Genomic DNA, 20,212 nt, shown 5'->3' with positions numbered 1-20,212 from the left:
ATGCCTGTAACCCTAGCACTTTGGGAGGCTGAGGAGGGCGGATCACCTGAGGTCAGAAGTTCAAGACCAGCCTGGCCAACATGATGAAACCCTGTCTCTACTAAAAATATAAAAATTAGCTGGGCATAGTGGCGCATGACTGTAATTCCAGTGACCCGGGAAGCTGAGGCAGGAGAATCACTGGAACCCAGGAGGCAGATGCTGCAGTGAGCCAAGGTGGTGCCACTGCACTCCAGACTGGGCAACAGAACAAAACACTGTCTCAAAAAAAAAAGTGCTGGGTGTGGTGGGGTATGCCCTACTTTTTATTATTATGCAATTAATGATGTCTGAAAAGAATACCTAAGTGGCTCAGTAAGCATTTCTTTTTTCTTTTTGAGATGGAGTCTCGCTTCTTCACCCAGGCTTAAGTGCAGTGGTGCAATCTCAGTTCACTGCAACCTCCACCTCCTGGGTTCAAGCAATTCTCCTGCCTTAGCCTCCCCAGTAGCTGGGATTACAGGCATGTGCCACCACACCCAGCTAATTTTTTTATTTTTAGTAGAGATGGGGTTTCACCACGTTGGACAGGCTGGTCTCAAACTCCTGACCTCAAGTGATCCACCCACCTCGGCCTCCCAAAGTGCTGGAATTACAGGTGTGACCCACTGCACTTGGCCTCAGTAAGCATTTCTGCAGATGGTACTGTATTAAAAAATATAGTATAGTGGGCATGTGGCTCATGCCTGTTATCCCAGCACTTTGGGAGGCTGAGGTGGGCAGATCACAAGGTCAAGAGATTGAGACCATCCTGGCCAACATGGATGGTCTAAAATTTTTGTATTTTTAGTAGAGACAACAACCCTGTCTCTACTAAAAATACAAAAATTATTTGGGTGTGGTGGCACACACCTGTAATCCCAGCTACTCGGGAGTCTGAGGTAGGAGAATCACTTGAACCCGAGAGGCCGAGGTTGCAGTGAGCCAAGATCGCACCTTTGGACTCCAGTCTGGGTAACAAGAGCAAAACTCAGTCTCTAAATAAATAAATAAATTGCCGGGCGCGGTGGCTCGCCTGTAATCCCAGCACTTTGGGAGTCGGAGGCAGGCGGATCAGGAGGTCAGTAGTTCGAGACCAGCCTGGCCAACATAGTGAAACCCTCTCTCTACTAAAAATACAAAAAAATTAGCCAGGCATGGCCGGGCGCGGTGGCTTACGCCTGTAATCCCAGCACTTTGGGAGGCTGAGGTAGGCGGATCACGAGGTCAGGAGAGCAAGACCATCCTGGCTAACATGGCAAAATCCGTCTCTACTAAAAATACAAAAAAATTAGCCAGGCATGGCGGCGTGTGCCTGTAGTCCCAGCTGCTGAGGAGGCTGAGATAGCAGAATGGCGTGAACCCAGGAGGTGGAGGTTGCAGTGAGCCGAGATAGCGCCACTGCACTCCAGCCTGGATGACAGAGCAAGACTGTCTCAAAAAAAAAAAAAAATCAGCCAGGCATGGTGGCACATGCCTATAGTCCCAGCTACTCAGGAGGACGAGGCAGGAGAATCATTTGAACCTGGGAGGCGGAGGTTGTAGTGAGCCGAGATCGTGCCTCTGCATTCCAGCCTGGGCAACACAGCAAGACTCCGTCCCAAAAAATAAATAAAAATTTTTAGAAATTAGCTGGGATTGGTGGTGTGTGCCTGTAATCCCAGCTACTTGAGGCGCTGAGGCAGGAGAATCACTTGAACACAGGAGGCAGAGGTTGCAGTGAGCCGAGATCACGCCATTGCACTCCAGCCTGGGTAGAAAAAGCAACTGTCTCAAAAAAAAAAAAAAAAAAAAAAAAGGCCAGGCGCAGGGGCTCACGCCTGTAATCCTAGCACTTTGGGAGGCCGAAGCAGGCAGATCACCTGAGATCGGGTGTTTGGGACCAGCCTGACCAACAGGGCAAGACCCCGTATCTACTAAAAATACAAAAAAATTTAGCCAGGCATGGTGACGCATGCCTGTAATCCCAGCTACTCGGGAGGCTGAGGCAGGATAATTGCCTGAACCCGGGAGGCGGAGGTTGCAGTGAGCCGAGATTGTGCCATTGCACTCCAGCCTGGGCGACAAGAGAGAAAGTCTGTCTCGGGGTAAAAAAAAAAAAATCTTCGTTTGGCATTAAAAGATCCACCCCACCTCTATTGTACTATGCAGCATTTAAAAATAATCCAGTGACTCCGAAACAGAAATACCCAAACAAAACTCAACTTTTTTCTTCCTTCTTGACAGATTTGAAGCCTTTGTTAGTCACACTGACAGCTGGCTGGCACCTAAGGACATCTTGATATCACTTAAGTTAGGTTGTAGCCTCAACACCAGGTTTATAGTTCATTCTGTCTTTCCCAGCAGTGCCTGGCACATAGTATGTGCTCCCTTAAAAAGCAGGGAGTGTGTAGAAAACAAATGGCCTATTTTATAAAACTCTAAATTTATTCAAAATGTTAAAAGATTTTGTTCTCCCTCCAAAATATTTTACAATTTAAAAACATCAAAACTATATCCTATTTTCTCAGCCACTGTACAAGTTGCTGTTTCCGTCCCAGGACTAGTCTCTGGCCCTCCAACACTCTGTCCTTCCCTCGATCCCTCCCCTTTTACTATTGCTGTTAAGTTTGTTTATAAAACCCTCCACCCTCTCTCCCCACCCCACACCCTGCTCTGCTCTGCCCAGCCCGGCATGGCTTCTCTTTGCGATTCCAGGCCCTTGGCTGCAGGTAAAGACGAATGGATGGGTGCGATGGACAAAGCCAATGCCTGAGGGGCAAGAGTATGCTTTGTGCTTCTGGGAGAATCATTTTTCTCTTGGTCAAGTGGAGGATCATTCTTTTTTGTCCCATGGACACCTGTTCTGAGCCAAATATTTGGCTTAGAGTTGCCCACAGCCATGCAGCTCTGCTTTTTCTGCACGTTCCTCTGGGCGTGGGTCCATGACAGACGGGTCTTATGACTGTACCACTTGTTTGCCTGTAGACTGTTAGGGACAGGAAAGGGGCACATGACTAGAATGGGGCTTGATGGAGCCCAACTTCTCAGAGAGTGGGCACCAAACCCCAGGGGGGAGGTTTTGGTTTTCTAGTAGGTAAAACCCGGGCCAACCAGGACCATGGAAGGTAGGGAAAAGGGGAGAAACGTTTAACCATATAGCTCTGGAACGAGCCATGTTCCTTCTGAAAATCCCCTGTCCATCCCCTCCTTTATTCTGTAGGTCCCAGGAGAATTCCAAAGAGGAGGAAGAAAAATAGGAAAAGGATGCTGTTCTGCTGATGGGAAAAGGCAGGAGCTGACATAGTGCTCAGGGCTGGGGAGAGGCCCGCTGCCATCTGCAGCTGTCACTGCTTCCCTGTTCTGTGAGGGAGGTTGAGTGGGACAGAAGCCAGGCCCTCAGAGGCTTCATCAGCTCTGTTCCTTGTCCTTGACTAATAAGACTGTATGCTGGCCCCCGCTGGACACAGATAAGACCACACGGTTCTCCAGCTGTTTGCCCGTCATCTCCACAGGGCTCCAGGCGTCCTCATCCTGCCCTGTGCCCAGCTGGTAGTTGGTGCCCATGCCCCAGGCGAAAACACGACCTGCAAGAGAAAGAAATGGGTATAGCTGTCTCCAGGATCCCCAGCCCACTTTCCTGTGGCAGGAGAAACCTGGGAGATGGGTGTGGACTGTGGCCTTGGCCAACAGCAGCTTGGCAAGGTCCCAGACTCTCGGAGTTCAGGGAAGTTGGGAGAACCCAAGGAGATGATGGATGAAAAAGAACGCTGTAAACCAGAGACCACAGTCCCTACACATTGCCAAAGGCTGCTCCTAGGTGTGGCATTCAAGACCCCAACCCCACCCTCTGTTCCCAGGATCAGCCACCTTTGAGACTGCCCTGATGTTCCTCTGCCTGGAATGGCATTCTTTGCTTTTCACAAAGAATGGAACCTTCAAGGTGCAGTGCAAGCCCCACTTCCTCAGGAAGTCTTCCCAGATATCTCAGGTCCAGCACCTCTGCCAGCTCCAGGCTTCTACAGGACCTCCATGGCTGTCCCTCTCATCTACTCAGGCTTTGGTGGTCACTTGTTCACACCCTCCTCCGCCATACTTGCTACAACTCTGACTACTAAGTCTTTTTTTTCCCCTGATTTAGATTCTAAGTACAAGTGCCTGGGAAGCGGGCACATACAAGGTGATATATGAAGAGGTTACCCTGATGGAGAGAGCAGCCTGGGTTAGGAGTCTGGAGACTTGGGTTCCAGTCCCATTGTCTCCTTAGGCCTCAGTGATATCTCACTCTTTGCTCTTTCTCTCCTCTGCATAATAAGTCACCTTTACTAAAATAATTTGTGTACTCATTTCATATTCATCAACACCAGAGCTTCTGAGAAGCAGGAACAGAGTGCATCACAAACACTGCTGTCTGCACCTCGGTTCCACCTGAGAGTGGACATCACAGCCTACTGGGGAATTGGGTAAGAACCATGACCCACAGGACCCAACTAGACAGAGTGTAGGCAGCCCCACTCACCATCCTTGGTCACAGCATACCCCACAGAGGCCCCACAAGCCACTGAGGAGACAGCAGGCAGCCTGGAGATGAGGGTGGGTATGCTCTTCTCCTCAGCACCCTCCCCAAGGCCCAGCCGCCCATACTCAGCCCGGCCCAGGCTGTATGCTTTTCCTGTGGGAGGAGGGAGAGAGATGAGCAATAGCAGAGGGCGTGCTACAGGCAAAATGGGTGGCAGGCTAGGTGAGTGCCCCTGTCCCTGGAGTGTGTCACTGCTCCCAGGGCGATCAGAAGGAGATCTGCAGTGTCTCTTCCCAGTTTTGGAGGAGACCTAGGAGAATCTCTACATAGGCCCCCATTGAACTCACACTTGGAAGAGCACCAGGACTCTAGGAGGATGAGAGTGACTCTCATGGACCCACGTGTGGCACAACCCATGGAACAGACCCAGGGTCCAAGGACCACGGTCTCAGGAATCTGGCTAGGTCTAGGCCAGGGTACACTCCGCACCCAAACTAGAGAAGGAAGTAAAGGACCTACCTTCTGAATCCATGCAGACTGTATGGTGCTGGCCACCAGAGAAGCCCACCCAGGACTTGGTGGAATTCTTAAAGGATGTTAGGTTCTGGGGTATGAAGCAAGATTCTGTGCCCGGAGTTCCTGGGGGAAAGGCCGGAGCCATCAGGGGTCAAGGTGTTCTGAAAGCTGCCCTTCTCAATCCCCTCCCACAGTGAGGCCACCTCCCATCAGGATATGGACATTTTCACTTTACAGATGACAAAACTGTGATTTTGAGGGGTTAGACAACCCCGCAAAGGATGCACAATGAATGAGTGGTAGAGCCAGGACAGGAACGCAGGCCACTGGATCACGCCTGAAGCTGGGCTCAGGGCTCACCAAGCTGATGGTAGTTGGAGAGGCCAAAGCCGTACACGTGGCCCTCGTGGGAGATGGCAAAGGTGAAATAGGCACCACAAAAGGCATCCTGGAATCTCACGTGGCCCCGGCTTCCCCTGGATTTCAGCATCACACACTTGGGGACCAGGAGTCGTTCTGCAGGCAGAGGGAAAGGCACAGTCAGTGACAGACAGACACACATGGCTTCCCTCTGCCCCAAGTTTAATTCTCCTCCATTATAAAAGCCCTTGACAGGCTAAGTAGGGACTCTTATCCCTATTTTATAGAAAAGGAAACTGAGATCAAGAGAATGCAAGTGCCTTGCTCAGATTCCCACAGTTATTAGAGGTATCATTTACATGGAACTTACCATCCGCCTGATATTCTTCTCATTAACTCATTTAACTTCAGAGCAACCTAATGAAGTAGGTTTATAGGTAGGTAGACTTAATGATGAAGAAACTATGTTCAGAGTCCCATAGACAGTAGGTGGCAAAACTACCAGAGCAGTCTGTCTCCAAAGTCTTAACCAATACCACAAGTCCATCTGATGCAAGCCTGACCACAGCAAATCCTTCCTGCCTTTGGCCTTCACTGTGGGGGTGGCCTGCCAATTTGCCCTGCTGGAGGTACCAAGGCCACTTACCAAGACCTTGCCGGCCACCACGGTTGGCAAATAACTCAGGCACACGGCCTAGCTGGCCCTGTTCCCCACAGCCCAAGGTGTAGAGGTCACCACCAGCTGTCAGCATCACCAAGTGGTCGTTTCCTGAGGATGAAAAGGTAAGGGATGCAGGCCACATCTGTAAGGCCCAAGGCTGGGCCAGCCCCAGAACAAGGTCCTCCAAGTCCTGCCCCGAGCAAGTACCCCCAGACCCACCTGAGGCCACCTTTACCACAGGCACGTCCAGCTGCACCTGCACTGGCACCATGCTCTTCTTCATGGGCTCCAACAGCCCAATCACACCGTTATTGTCCTAGAAGGGAGGGACAGGGCACTTATCAGCCAGTCCTGCCTGCGCCATACCAGTGAAATCCAGAAGGGCAGTGGCACCAGATGGGGATGGAGAGGTGGGCAGGAGCCAGGCCACATACTCAAATACTTATGAATGAAATCATTTATGGTCTGCAACTTGCATTAAAATAATCAAGGAGTCAGAGAGTGGATGTAAATAGAGATAACAAGTCTGGCCATAAGTTGATAATCATTGAAACTGTGTGGCAAGTAAACGGGCGTTCAGTATACTATTCTGGGCCAGGCATGGTAGCTCATGCCAGTCATCCTACCACTTTGGTAGGCCTAGGCAGGCAGATCGCTTGAGCTCAAGACCAGCTTGGGCAACATGGTGAAACCCCATCCCCACAAAAAAATACAAAAACTAGCTGGGTGTGGTGGCACAAGCCTATAGTACCAACTACTTGCGAGGTTGAGGTGGAAGAAATCACCTGAGCCCAGGAAGTTGAGGCTGCAGTGAGCTAAGATGATGCCACTGCACTCTGGCCTGGGTGACAGAGCAGGATCTCATCTCTAATTAAAAAAGAAAGGAGGCCAGACGCGGTGGCTCACGCCTGCAATCCCAGCATTCTGGGAGGCCCAGAGGGGCGGATCACCTGAGATCAGGAATTCGCAACCAGCCTGGCCAATATGGTGAAACCCCATCTCTCCTAAAAATACAAAAATTAGCGAGGCATGGTGGCGCGTGCCTGTAATCCCAGCTACTTGGGAGGCTGAGGAAGGAGAATTGCTTGAGCCCAAGAGGCAGAGGTTGCAGTGAGCTGAGATTGTGTCATTGCACTCCAGCCTGGGTGACATTCTCCATAAAAAATTCAAAATAGACGTGATAAGAAAACACCCATCAGGCCGGGTGCGGTGGCCCACGCCTGTAATCCCAGCACTTTGGGAGGCTAAGGCGGGTAGATCGTTTGAGGTCAAGAATTCGAGACTAGCCTGGCCAACATGGTGAAACTCCATCTTTACTAAAATACAAAAATTAGCTGGGCGTGATGGTATGCGCCTGTAGTCCCAGCTACTTGGGAGGCTGAAGCAGAAGAGTCGCTTGAACCTGGAAGGAGGAGGTTGCAGTGAGATCTCGTCACTGCACTCCAGCCTGGCTGATGGAGCGAGACTCCATCTAAAAAAAAAATAGTAAGAAGAAAACAATTTTAATACAGAATTTGGCCCTGGGCACGGTGGCTCATGCCTGTAATCCCAGCACTTTGGGAGGCAGAGGCGGGTGGATCACCTGAGGTCAGGATTTTGAGACCAGCCTGACCAACAGGAGAAACCGCATCTCTACTGAAAATACAAAATTAGCCAGGCGTGGTGGCGCATGCCAGTAATCCTAGCTACTTGGGAGGCTGAGGCAGGAGAATCACTTAAACCCGGGAGGCAGAGGTTGTGGTAAGCCAAGACTGCGCTATTGCACTCCAGCCTGGGCAACAGGAGTGAAATTTCGTCTCTCAAAAGAAAAAAAACAAAAAACCAGAATCTATTTTTTAAACTACACTCCTCTCTACCTTGGAAACTCTGAGATGCAACAATCCCTGCCTGCTTGCCCCATTCAAGCCTCTGGGAAATGTGGAAGAAGCAGTGCTGGCGAGGTGAGGTGGAGACGGAAGTCAGGGAGATGGGTGAAGACAGCAGGCCTCCTGGATCAGCCTCAACCCAGGGACATCCTTGACCCACTCGCTTCCCAGGACAGACACTTGATGACATTGGATCCAAGGAAGCAGCTGGTGGTGTGGCCCACATGAAGAAGCTAGAATCCTGGGTCTGGGCCTCAGCTCTATCTGTGGGCTTTCATCTCCCCACTAGTAAGTACCACGGATGCATGGAAGTGGATTACCTTTGGGGCCCCACCAGTTAGTTCTGCCTTTCAGGCCCCATGCAGACTTCCAGACCCAGCCTTACCCGGAAGGAGCCCCAGAGGAAGACACGGCCATCCTCGGTGAGGGCTGCTGTGTGACTGTCTCCTGCTGACACCTGTACCACCTTCTCTTGCAGCTCCACTTTCCCAGGGATCATCTCCGAGCCCTCCACTGATGTGTCCCTTCCCAGGGCACCCTCATCATTGCAGCCGAAGGAATAGACCTGTGCCCAGGATGCTCTCATTAATGCAAAGTCTGGCCTCGCAGTCCATTCTCATGTAGGCCACTCCCCGCTGGACTAGCCAGCTCCATTTCCACAGTGAACATGTGTGGTTCAAAAGCCCTGCCCCAAGCCACCCAATCCCAGGCCTTGTCCAACCCTATGCCAGCCCCCAACACCTACCTGGCCACTTTTGCTTAGACACACGGTGTGCATGCCCCCAGCCTCAGCCTGTACAACATCCTCTGGAATGGATACCAGGGCCGGCTTCTTCCTCTCCATCACATTCTCACCCAGCCCCAGCTGGCCCACATCGCCCTGACCTAGTGTCAGCACCAAGCCGGGTTCTGTGCTGTGGGACCTGTGTGAGACTGAAGGGTGAAGAAGATAGACCCTGAGTGTAGAGGATGACTACAGTGAGGAGAGGTCACAGGCTCTGCGATCAGACAAACCTGGGCGGAAGCCCTTGCTCTGCCACAGACCGTTAGTATGAACTTTCTGAGTCTAAGTTTTGTCATCTGTGAAATGGGGACAACAAAATACCTCTCTCACAGGATTTTTGTGGAGATTAAGAACTGAGCACATTATTCACGTGAAAGGGGAGAAAGGCAAACAAGGAGACACTGGATACTGTGAAATGAATCTTGGTGGAGAGGGCAAGAGGGGCCGGGTACGGTGGCTCACACCTGTAATCCTAGCACTTTGGGAGGCCAAGGCGGGCGGATCACTTGAGGACAGGAGTTCGAGACCAGCCTGGCCAACAGTAGCCTGTAATCCCAGCTACTCGGGGGGGGCTGAGGCAGGAGAATCACTTGAACCTGGGAGGTGGAGGTGGCAGAGCCGAGATTGCGCCATTGCCCTCTCTAGTCTAGGCGACAGAGTGAGACTCGATCTCAAAAAAAAAAAAAAAAAGGAAAAGAAAAGAAAGCTAATTATTATTATTATTATTATTAGTTTGAGACATAGTCTCCCTCTGTTGCCAGGCTGGAGTGCAGTGGCGGATCTCGGCTAACTGCAACCTCTGCCTCCTGGGTTCAAGTGATTCCTCTGCCTCAGCCTTCTGTGTAGCTGGGATTACAGGTGCCCGCCACCATGCATGGCTAATTTTTTGTATTTTAGTAGAGACGGGGTTTCACCATGTTAGCCAGGATGGTCTGGATCTTCTGACCTCGTGATCTGCCCGCCTCAGCCTCCCAAAGTGTTGCGATTACAGGCGTGAGACACCGTGCCCGGCCGAAAGCTAATTATAATAGAATCTGCATCAAAAGCAAGGGAGACTACGTGGGTCAGAGCACAGTGCCCAATCTCCATCCTAGCCCTCCTCCATGCCCAGGCCGTCCGCCAGTGAGTAAGTTCAGCTCCCGGGCAAATCCACTGCAGAAACGGACTCCTCCCTCCGCCATCCAGTGGAAAGGCAGGAGGGGCAGGAGGAAGAGCGGCCAGCGGCATTTGCAGGAGGTGCGCACCAACCAGTGGGCGGCCCGGGGCCCTCTGTGGGCCAAAGGCAGCCCCCCAACCCGCAGTCCCGGGCAGCCAATGGCGCCCAGCCCCTCCCCCGAGGCTGTGGCACCGCTGAGGAGCCCGCGATGGCAGCACAGAGGGCGCGCCGGGCGCGGAGCCACCTGGTCGGGTTTTCTGGTCAGGAGGGCTCGGCCCGCAGGCACCTTGGCAGGAGCGGGCGCCAGGAATGCGGCGGGAGGCAGCGGCCCTCGCGTCTGCAAAAGACAGACACTGTCTGAGCGTGGGTCCACACTTCCCCTCCCAGTTTAGTGCTGGCTTTTCTTTCCTCCCTGTGCCCCTCTGGTGTCCCAGGAGAGAGGAAACCACAGCCACCTCCCTCAAATTCTGCCAGGCCATTATCTCATCTCATCCTCACACAGCCCAGAGCGGGTGGTGCTGCTCTGGCTGCCTCCATTTTATGAAGTTGATAATCCAAACTGCGGGATTAAGTGACTTGCCCATCAGCTAGAAAGTGGCAGAGCAAGGACTTGAACCCATGTCGTAAAGTCAGTGGTCCTAACCACAATGCATCACTGGCTGGCGTGAAGCCCTAGGGTCTAGTTTTTTTTTGCCAGTACTGCCTAAGTGCCTTGGGAGGAGTTTCTGCCTACTTTGTGATTCCCAAAGAGTGGGATTCAACGAGCTATGGGAAACATTCCAGCTGGGTGGGGTTTCTGCTCATCCACATCCTTCAGTTTCAAGTGTCAGGAAGGAAGGAGCCCAGTCCCGGGTTCTCAGGGTTTTGAGGGGCCACCTGTACCCACAAAGAGGCCAAGGCCAACTTACCCTTCACCTTCTTGCTTTTGGGGATGGCATCTGCTGGGGGGGACCTTCTTTTAGCTATGCGCTTGGGTGACATCTTCCTGTCCTGAAAAAGTCAGTCAAATACTACATATCAGAAATGGCAAACATTTTCCTGGGCCAATTAGACAATATTTATCAAAAACCCTAGAAATAGGTTAAGAGGAATTGCCCAACAATTCCACTTCTCAAAATGTATCCCAAGAACAGAATAATGGATGCACCCAAAGATCAATTACACAAATATTCTCTACTGTATTCTTCATAACATTGTAAAAACAACAAAAACAGAACCACCCAGGGGTTCAGTAGTAGTGAACTAGTTAAATATGTGGTATATTCATGATAGAACAGTAGGAAGTCATCAAAAGTGATGTTTTCAGAGATCAGTCTATTCAATAGAAAGATGTTCGCCATTGCCAAATAAAGCAGAATGAAAAACAGATGGCCAGGTGCGGTGGCTCACATCTGTAATCCCAACACTGTGGGAGGCCGGAGCGGGCAGATTACCTGAGATCAGGAGTTCGAAACCAGCCTGGCCAACATGGCAAAACCCCATCTCTACTAAAAATACAAAAATTAGCCAGGCGCAGTGATGGGCGCCTGTAATCCCAGCTACTCAGGAGGCTGAGGCAGGAGAATTGCTTGAACCCAGGACGTGGAGGTTGCAGTGAGCCAAGATGGAGTCACTGCACTCCAGCCTGGGCAACAGAGCCAGACTCTGTTTCAAAAAAAGAAAAAAAAAGGCTAGGCGCAGTGGCTCATGCCTGTAATCCCAGCACTTTGGGAGGCCAAGCTGGGTGGATCACTTGAGGTCAGGAGTCCGAGACCAGCCTGGCCAACATGGTAAAACCCCAGCGCCACTAAAAAAATATATATATACAAAAATCAGCCAGGCATGGTGGTGCGTGACTGTAATCCCAGCTACTCGGGAGGCTGAGGCAGGAGAACTGCTTGAACCCAGGAGGTGGAGGTTGCAGTGAGCCAAGATCACAACATTGCACTCAGTACTCCAGCCTGGGTGACAGAGTGAAACTCCATCCCCCCACCAAAAAAAAAAAAAAAAAAGAAAAACAGCCTATCATCCTTTTTTTTTTTTGGAAAAAAAATGCATACACATAAAAAAATATGAGAAAAATCTGGGGAAGAAAATATATCCCATATTAACAATGGTAACCTCTGGAAAATGGTATTATAGATAATAATTACTTGTTTCATTGTAACTTCCTATATTATCTAAGATGTTTAACAAGGAGCACTATATGTATTTTTCCTTTTTTTTTTTTTTTTTTGAGGGCTGAGTCTTACTCCCTCGCCAGGCTGGAGTGCACAGGCATCTCAGCTCACTGCAACTTCTGCCTCCCAGGTTGAAGTGATTCTTGTGCCTCAGCCTTCTGAGTAGCTGAGATTACAGGCGTGCATCACCATGCCCTGCTTTGTTTTGAGACGGGTCGTTCACCATCACCAGGCTGAGTGCAATGCTGCAATCTCGGCTCACTGCAACCTCTGCCTCTGGGTTCAAAGTGATTCTCCACCCCAGCCTTCGAGTAGCTGGGATTACAGGTGCCCACCACCACACCCAGCTAATTGTTGTATTTTTTAGTAGAGACAAAGGTTTACCAGTTTGGCCAGGCTGGTCTCGAACTCCTGACCTCAGGTGATCCACCTCCAGCCCCGGCCTCGGTGCTGGGACTATGGTGATGAGCCACTGCACCTGGCCCAAATTTTTGTATTTTTAGTAGAGACAGGGTTTTGCCATGTTGTAGGCTGGTCTCAAACTCCCTGTCTCAAGTGATCCACCTGCCTCAGCCTCCTGAAGTGCTGGGATTGCAGGTGTGAGCCACTCGTCCGACCAATTATGTTTTTGTTTGTTTGTTTGTTTTTTTTTGAAGCAGAGTTTTGTTCTTGTTGCCTATGCTGGAGTGCCATAGCGCGATCTCGACTCTACAACCTCTACCTTCCAAGTTCATTGATTTTCCTGAATTTTTGTATTTTTTAGTGAGATGGGGTTTCAACATGTTGATCCATGGTCTTGAACTCCACCTGACCTCAAGGTGATCCATCCACCTCGGCCTCCCAAAGTGCTGAGGCAGGCACGTGAGCCACCAGCGCCCAGTCACATGTATTTTAAAAGAATTTTAGTCGGCCCGGTAGCGGTGGCTCAAGCCTGTAATCCCAGCACTTTGGGAGGCGAGGAGCCCAGTGGATCCTAAGGTCAGGAGATCGAGACCATCCTGGCTGCGGTGAAACCCGTCTCTACTAAAAATACAAAAACTATGCGGCCGGGTGGCGAGCCTGTAGTCCCAGCTGTCCGGGAGGCTGAGGCGGGAGATGGCATAAGCCAGGCAGAGCTTGCAGCGAGCTGAGATCCGGCCACTGCACTCCAGCCTGGGCTGACAAGCGAGAGACTCCGTCTCAAAAAAAAAAAAAAAAATTTAAGTCTGTTGTAAAAAATTAAAGCATTCAAGAACAACATTAAGTGAAATATCCATCGTAACTTCATTCAACCCCATGTAAGCACCAGTAACTTTGGTAATGTGTTACTGTTAAAATCAGAGGGGGAGAAAAGCTATTATCTTTTCTTATGTGACTGACTTTTTTTAGAGACAAGGTGCCACCACACCTGTAATCCTAGCACTTTGGGAGGTCGAGGCGGGAAGATCGCTTGAGCCCAGGAGTTCAAGACCAACCTGGGCAACATGATGAAACCCCATCTCTATCCAAAAAATTACAAAAATTAGCTGGGCATGGTGGTGCACGCCTGCAGTCCCAGCTACTCAGGAGGCTGACGTGGGAGGATGGCTTCCGCCTGGGAGGCTGAGGCTGCAGTGAGCTGAGGTTGTGCCATTGCACTTCAGCCTGGGCGACAGAGTGAGACCCTGTCTCAAAAAAAACAAAAATACGTATGCACTTTAAGACGGCAGCTGCTGTGGGCAGGTTGCTCCGAGCATCAGCTGCCGGCATGTGAGTGTCATTCCTTGGGGTATTTCTGCCACTGCAGCCATCAGGCCTGCTGATTCTGGAAGAACAAGTTTGACAAACATGTTGTGGTCTGGTTCCGGTCAAGCAAAATTCTGGCACCAGTTCCTCATACTGTACACCTGATGTCACCCAGCATGCGCCCTATTTTAAGGGTACAGCCGTTGTCAATGGAGAGTTCAAAGACTTAAGCCTTGATGACTTTGAGGGGAAATATTTGGTGCCTTTCTTCTATCCTTTGGATTTGTTTTTTTTTCAAGATGGAGTCTTGCTCTGTCACCCAGGGTGGAGTACAGTGGCACGATCTCGGCTCACTACAACCTCCGCCTCCCAGGTTCAAGCGATTCTCCTGCCTCAGCCTCTCAAGTAGCTGGGAGGTGCCTGCCACCACGCCCAGCTAATTTTTGTATTTTTAGTAGAGATGGGATTTCACCATGTTGGTGAGGCTGGTCTTGAACTCTTGAACTCAGGTGATCCACCCGCCTCAGCCTCCCAAAGTGCTGAGATTACAGGCGTGAGCCACCGTGGTGGATTCCCACTTTAGCCATCTTGCCTGGATAAATACACCAAAGAAGAATGGCGGTTTGGGTCCCATGAACATCACACCTTTGTCACATTTCACTAAGCGAATTCCCGAGACTACGGTGTGCTGTTAGAAGGTCCTAGTCTTGCACTAAGAGGTCTCTTCATAACTGACCCCAGTTGAGTCATCAAGCACTTGAGTGTTTTTTGTTTTGTTTTGTTTTGTGTTTTTGTTTTTGTTTTTTTGTTTTTTTTTTTTTGAGACAGAGTCTTGCTCTGTCGCCCAGGCTGGAGTGCAGTGGCCGGATCTCAGCTCACTGCAAGCTCCGCCTCGGGTTACGCCATTCTCCTGCCTCCAGCCTCCCAGAGTAGCTGGGACTACAGGTGCCCGCCACCTGCGCCCGGCTAGTTTTTGTATTTTTTAGTAGAGGCGGGGTTTCACCATGTTAGCCAGGATGGTCTCGATCTCCTGACCTCGTGATCCGCCCGTCTCGGCCTCCCAAAGTGCTGGGATTACAGGCTTGAGCCACTGCGCCCGGCCTTGTTTTGTTTTTTGAGAAGGAGTCTCGCTCTGTTGCCCAGGCTGGAGTGCAGTGGCGCAATCTCGGCTCACTGCAAGCTCTGCCTCTCAGGTTCACGCCATTCTCCTGCCTCAGCCTCCCAAGTAGCTGGGACTACAGGCGCCTGCCACTGCGCCCAGCTAATTTTTTGTATTTTTTCAGTAGAGATGGGGTTTCACCGTGTTAGCCGGAATGGTCTCGATCTCCTGACCGCCTCAGCCTCCCAAAGTGCTGGGATTACAGGCGTGAGCCACCACACCTGGCCGCACTTGAGTGTTAATGATCTCCCAGTGGGCTAAAGTGTGGAAGAAACCCTCCTCTTGGTGAAGGCGTTCCAGTATGTAGAAACCCATGGAGAAGTCTGCCCAGTGAATTGGACACAGGATTCTCCAAAAATCGAGCCAAATCCAGCTGCTTCCAAAGAGTATTTTCAGAAGGTAAATCAGTAGCTTGCCCATGTGTATCTTCACCTTCTCACCCCAGAGAAGAACCACAGTTGAAACCTGCTTTTATCATTTTAAAGATGATTATCTGTGGCCCGGAGTGGTGGCTCATGCCTGTAATCCCAGCACTTTGGGAGGCTGAGGTGGGCGGATCACCTGAGGCTGGGAGTTTGAGACTAGCCTGACCAACACAGAGAAACCCTGTCACTACTAAAAATACAAAATTAGCCGGGCATGGTGGCGCATGCCTGTAATCCCAGCTACTCAGGAGGCTGAGGCAGGAGAGGCACTTGAACCCAGGAGGTGGAGGTTGCAGTGAGCCAAGACTGTACCACTGAACTCCAGCCTTGGCAACAAGGAGTGAAACTTCAATACAAAAAAAAAAAAAAGAAAAGAAAAAGATTGTTTGTAGGGCTGGGCCGCGATTGTCTCATCTATAATACCAGCACTTTGGGAGGCTAAAGTGGGCGGATCACCTGAGGTCAGGAGTTCGAGACCAGCCTGGCTAACATGGTGAAACCCCTTCTCTACTAGAATACAAAAATTAGCTGTGCATGGTGGCGGGTGCCTGTAATCCCAGCTACTCGGGAGGTTGAGGCAGAAGAACTGCTTGAACCCAGGAGGCAGAGGCTGCAGTGAGTGGAGATTGCACCACTGCACTCCAGCCTGGGCAACAGAGCGAGACTTCCTCTCAGGAAAAAAAAGGAAAAAAAAGAGAGAGATCAGGCCGGTGCGGTGGCTCACGCCTATAATCCCAGCACTTTAGGAGGCTGAGGCAGGTGGATCATGAGGTCAGAAGATCGAGACCATCCTGGCCAACATGGTGAAACCCCGTCTCTACTAAACAAAATACAAAAATCTAGCCACTCCATCTCAAAATGGAACAAACAAAAACAAAAACAAAACAACAAAAAAAGAGATCAAAGCTGTATATGCAGTAACACCAAATACAAACACCAAGTATGACATAAACGGGGAAAGGAAACCATCTACGGGTGATTAGGAGGCAGTGGGAAGATTCAGGGCAGCTGGAAGCCTCAGCCCCTCCACACTCCTAGTCTTTTAACTGCTGCTGCTGCTTCCCAAGACTTCCATGTTTTCTCCAGGCTGCTGGGAATACAGACACGGTCCCCAGCTCTCTAATTCTAATCCAGCCCAAATTGTGTGCAATGCCTTTTTTTTCTCTAAACATATAGCTCTGGAAATAAATTTTTCTTTATATATACTTTTTTTTTTTTTTTTAGACAGGGTCTCATTCTCTGTCACCCAGGCTCAAGAGCAGTGGCACAATCATGGCTCATTGCAGGTTTGATTGACCTCTTGAGCTCAGGTGATCCTCCCACCTCAGCCTCTAAGATAGCTGGGACTACAAGTCCGCATCACAATTCCCAGCTAGTTTATTTTTATTATTATTATTTTTTTGAGATGGAGTCTTGCTCTGTCACCCAGGCTGGAGTGCAGTGGCGCCATCTCCACTCACTGCAAGCTCCGCCTCCCGGGTTCACGCCATTCTCCTGCCTCAGCAGTTCCAAGTAGCTGGAACTACAGGCGCCTGCCACCTCGCCCGGCTAGTTTTCTGTATTTTTTAGTAGAGACGGGGTTTCACCATGTTAGCCAGGATGGTCTTGATCTCCTGACCTCATGATCCGCCCGCCTCGGCCTCCCAAAGTGCTGGGATTACAGGCTTGACCCACCGCGCCCGGCCACTAATTTTTATATATTTTGTAGAGACAGGGTTTTGCTAAGTTGCCCAGGCTTGTCTAGAACTCCTGGGCTCAAGCGACCTACCCGCCTCAGTCTCCCAAAGTCCTGGGATTACAACAGGGGTGAGCCACCATGCCCGCCGGAGCCATTGTCTTTAAGGTTATAAAAAACAGTCAAGTTGCCTAAGCCTTTACTTAATGTTACAAAGCGAAGGAGAACTCCAAGAGCCCTTCTCAGTTTCAGCTGTGGGCCTAACCAGCAGCCCCCTCATTCCTTCCTTCTAGTGGTTCCCAAAAGCCCAGCCTCTCTAGCTCTCCCCTCCATGGTACATGGACACAAGGCCAGGCACTTTTCTGCTGATTATCCTGTGGAAGGAGAACAAAATACTAAAGATGGGAAAGTAACCAAGGGCCCAGAAGCCTGACAAGCCTTTGTAGGCTGAGCTTCTGCAGGTTGTCACTGGCCCAGTTCTGACTGATGAGTTGGCAGTTCTGAACTTCACCCAACTTTTATTCTCCCAAAGCTGGGAATCCTCCAACCTGTCTTTTGAGACCTCTTGTCCCACACTAAAAATGCACATTCTTTGGGATTAGAGGGAACTGGATTCACCTTCCAGAGCTTGTGGCTGGCCAGTGGCCTTAACCTCTCTGAACTATATCCTCATCTATAAAAGGAGATGAAATGACTACTTCTCAGGGCTGTCATCAAGACTGAATGAAATGGTTTTAAATCCACAAATATTTATAGTGCTTACTACTACTAAGTGAGGAGACCACCTCACTTATTGTCTCATGCCCCATATTGTCTCATGCCCAATTTCTGCCTCCAAAGAAAGAAAAACTAAAAGGCAGGCTGGGCGCGGTGGCTCAAGCCTGTAATCCCAGCACTTTGGGAGGCTGAGACGGGCGGATCACGAGGTCAGGAGACAGAGACCATCCTGGCTAACATGGTGAAACCCGTCTCTACTAAAAATACAAAAAACTAGCCAGGCGAGGTGGCGGGCACATGTAGTCCCAGCTACTCGGGAGGCTGAGGCAGGAGAATGGTGTAAACCCAGGAGGTGGAGCTTGCAGTGAGCTGAGATCCGGCTACTGCACTCCAGCCTGGGCAACAGAGAAGACTCCATCTCAAAAAAAAACCAAAAAACTACAAGGCAGAAATGAAATCCACAGGCAGACAGCCCGGCACCGCACCCTGGATCTGGTTAAAGATCTACCCCTGACCTAACCGGTTATGTTATCTATAGATTCCAGACATTGTATGGAAAAGCACTGTGAAAATCCCTGTCCTGTTCTGTTCTGTTCTGATTACCGGTGCAGGCAGGCCCCAGTCAGCAGCCCCCAGTCACGTACCCACTGCTTGCTCAATCAATCATGACTCCCTCACGCGGACCGCCTTAGAGTTGTAAGCCCTTAAAAGGGACAGGAATTGCTCACTTGGGGAGCTCAGTTTTTGGAGACATGAGTCTTGCCGAAGCTCCTGCCCGAATAAAGCCCTTCCTTCTTTAACTCGGCGTCTGAGGGGCTTTGTCTGTGGCTTATCCTGCTACACTATTGCTTGGCTTTGGGCCAGGAGGCGTAGCAAGGATAAAGGAGACTAACCCTTTTTTACTCTCATAATTTGTTCATCCTTTTTATTTGTTTATTTTTGAGACAGGGTCCTGCCCAGACTGGAGTGCAGTGGCATGATCATGGCTCACTGCAGCCTCAACCACCTGGGCTTATGCCATCCTGGGTAGCTGGGACTACAGGTGTGCACCACCACACCCGGCTAATTTTTGTATATTTTGTAGAAACAACGTCTTGCTATGTTGCCCAGGCTGGTCCCGAACTCCTGGGCTCAAGCGATTCTCTGGCCTTAGACTCCCAAAGGTGTTATTATAGGTGTGAGCCACCATGCCCGGCCTTTTATTTTATTCTTTTAAGAGAGGGGGTCTCACTCTGTGACCTAGGCTGGAGTGCACTCGTGCAATTACCTCAATGCAGCCTCAAACTCATGGACTCAAGCGATCTTCCCACCTCAGCTTCCCAAGAGGCTGGGATCATGGGCACATGCCACAGCACTTGGCTTGATTTGTTCATCCTAGAAAAGTCCAGGGGATTCTTGGCAGGCCTGCCCAGGATCCCCCTATGAGCTGGCCAAACACAAAGACTCCCAGGCTTGGGCTTAAATGACCAAGTAGATGGTAGATTTCCATGTAGTGAGATACACAACACTGGTGAACAAACAGGAGAGGAGAGACGTGAAGCTCCATGTTGCTAGGTATTTTCATTCAATCTGAAGTGCTTGGGCGCCATCCCAGAAAGGATGTCAGGCAGGCAAAGTTAGAAGGGCTAGGGGTGTGGAATATGAGGCACCCTTGTGGCCGGGCACGGTGGCTCACGCCTGTAATCCCAGCACGTTGGGAGGCCAAGGCGGGCAGATCACCTGAGGTCAGGAGTTCGAGACCAGGCTGATCAACATGGGGAAACCCCATCTCTACTAAAAATACAAAATTAGCCGGACGTGGTGGCCCATGCTGTAATCCCAGCTACTCGGGAGTCTGAGGCAGGAGAATCGCTTGAACCCGGGAGGTGGAGGTTGCAGTGAGCCGAGTTTGCGCCATTGTACTCCAGCGTGGGCAACAAGAGTGAAACTCTATCCCTCCACCAAAAAAAGAGGCACCCTTGTTTTAGATAGACAGCTGTGTGCCAAGGCAAATATCCCATTAGTTTATCAGAATAATCTGTAGCAGTCTCCTGTGCCTGGGAGAGAGACTGTATTAGCATGAAAAAGTACTCACAAGAAGTCAGGAGAAAAAGCAGGAAACAATTATGTCAGCACAGTTGGTGCTGATGGCTGGGCTGCCATGAGCACAGCTTGGAACACAGTCAGACACATAAGGGCTATGTGAAGTGTTGGTGTCATGGGGCATTAACCAAAAAATCTGTTATCGTGGATGGAACAGACCCAGTCAATCAACATCTCCTTAGTTATCTGTGTTTGGCTATTACTCTGGAGCGTTTCACTACAAGCTGGCCACAATGATCCCACTCTACAGAGAAGAAAACAGGCTCAGAAAGGTCAAGTATTTTACTCAAGATTGGAAGAGGAGGCCAAGATCTGAACCAAGTTAGTCAGACTCCAGAGCTGGTGCCCTTGAGTGTTATTAGAAATTTCTTCTGCCTCCAGTCGGGCACGGTGGCTTACGTCTGTAATCCCAGCACGTTGGGAGGCCGAGGCG

General features: G+C 50.4%; 1 protein-coding gene across 5 annotated transcripts in view; it reads right to left on the bottom strand.

The window, feature by feature from the left end:
* Positions 1-2,424: 2,424 nt before the first annotated feature.
* The window catches only part of RCC1 (regulator of chromosome condensation 1), a 33,854-nt gene continuing 16,066 nt past the window's right edge, over positions 2,425-20,212 (bottom strand). For 2 of the 5 annotated variants that reach the window (XM_009203170.4, XM_003891447.5), the window contains 10 exons: positions 10,767-10,848; positions 10,103-10,195; positions 8,664-8,851; positions 8,304-8,483; positions 6,273-6,369; positions 6,039-6,161; positions 5,393-5,548; positions 5,036-5,155; positions 4,517-4,669; positions 2,425-3,584 (listed from right to left, as the gene is read on the bottom strand). In XM_009203170.4, the coding sequence (XP_009201434.1) occupies positions 3,409-3,584; positions 4,517-4,669; positions 5,036-5,155; positions 5,393-5,548; positions 6,039-6,161; positions 6,273-6,369; positions 8,304-8,483; positions 8,664-8,851; positions 10,103-10,195; positions 10,767-10,839 (1,359 nt within the window). In that variant the 5' untranslated portion in view covers positions 10,840-10,848 and the 3' untranslated portion in view covers positions 2,425-3,408. The remainder of the gene's footprint in view (positions 3,585-4,516; positions 4,670-5,035; positions 5,156-5,392; positions 5,549-6,038; positions 6,162-6,272; positions 6,370-8,303; positions 8,484-8,663; positions 8,852-10,102; positions 10,196-10,766; positions 10,849-20,212) is intronic. The other 3 variants (XM_009203178.4, XM_003891444.4, XM_003891448.5) reach the window with 2 other exon arrangements.

The sequence above is a fragment of the Papio anubis genome, chromosome 1, assembly GCF_008728515.1.
Source record: "Papio anubis isolate 15944 chromosome 1, Panubis1.0, whole genome shotgun sequence".
Lineage (NCBI taxonomy): Eukaryota > Metazoa > Chordata > Mammalia > Primates > Cercopithecidae > Papio > Papio anubis.
The sequence above is the reverse complement of the archived record's forward strand: the minus strand, read 5'-3'. Positions and strand labels throughout refer to the sequence as shown.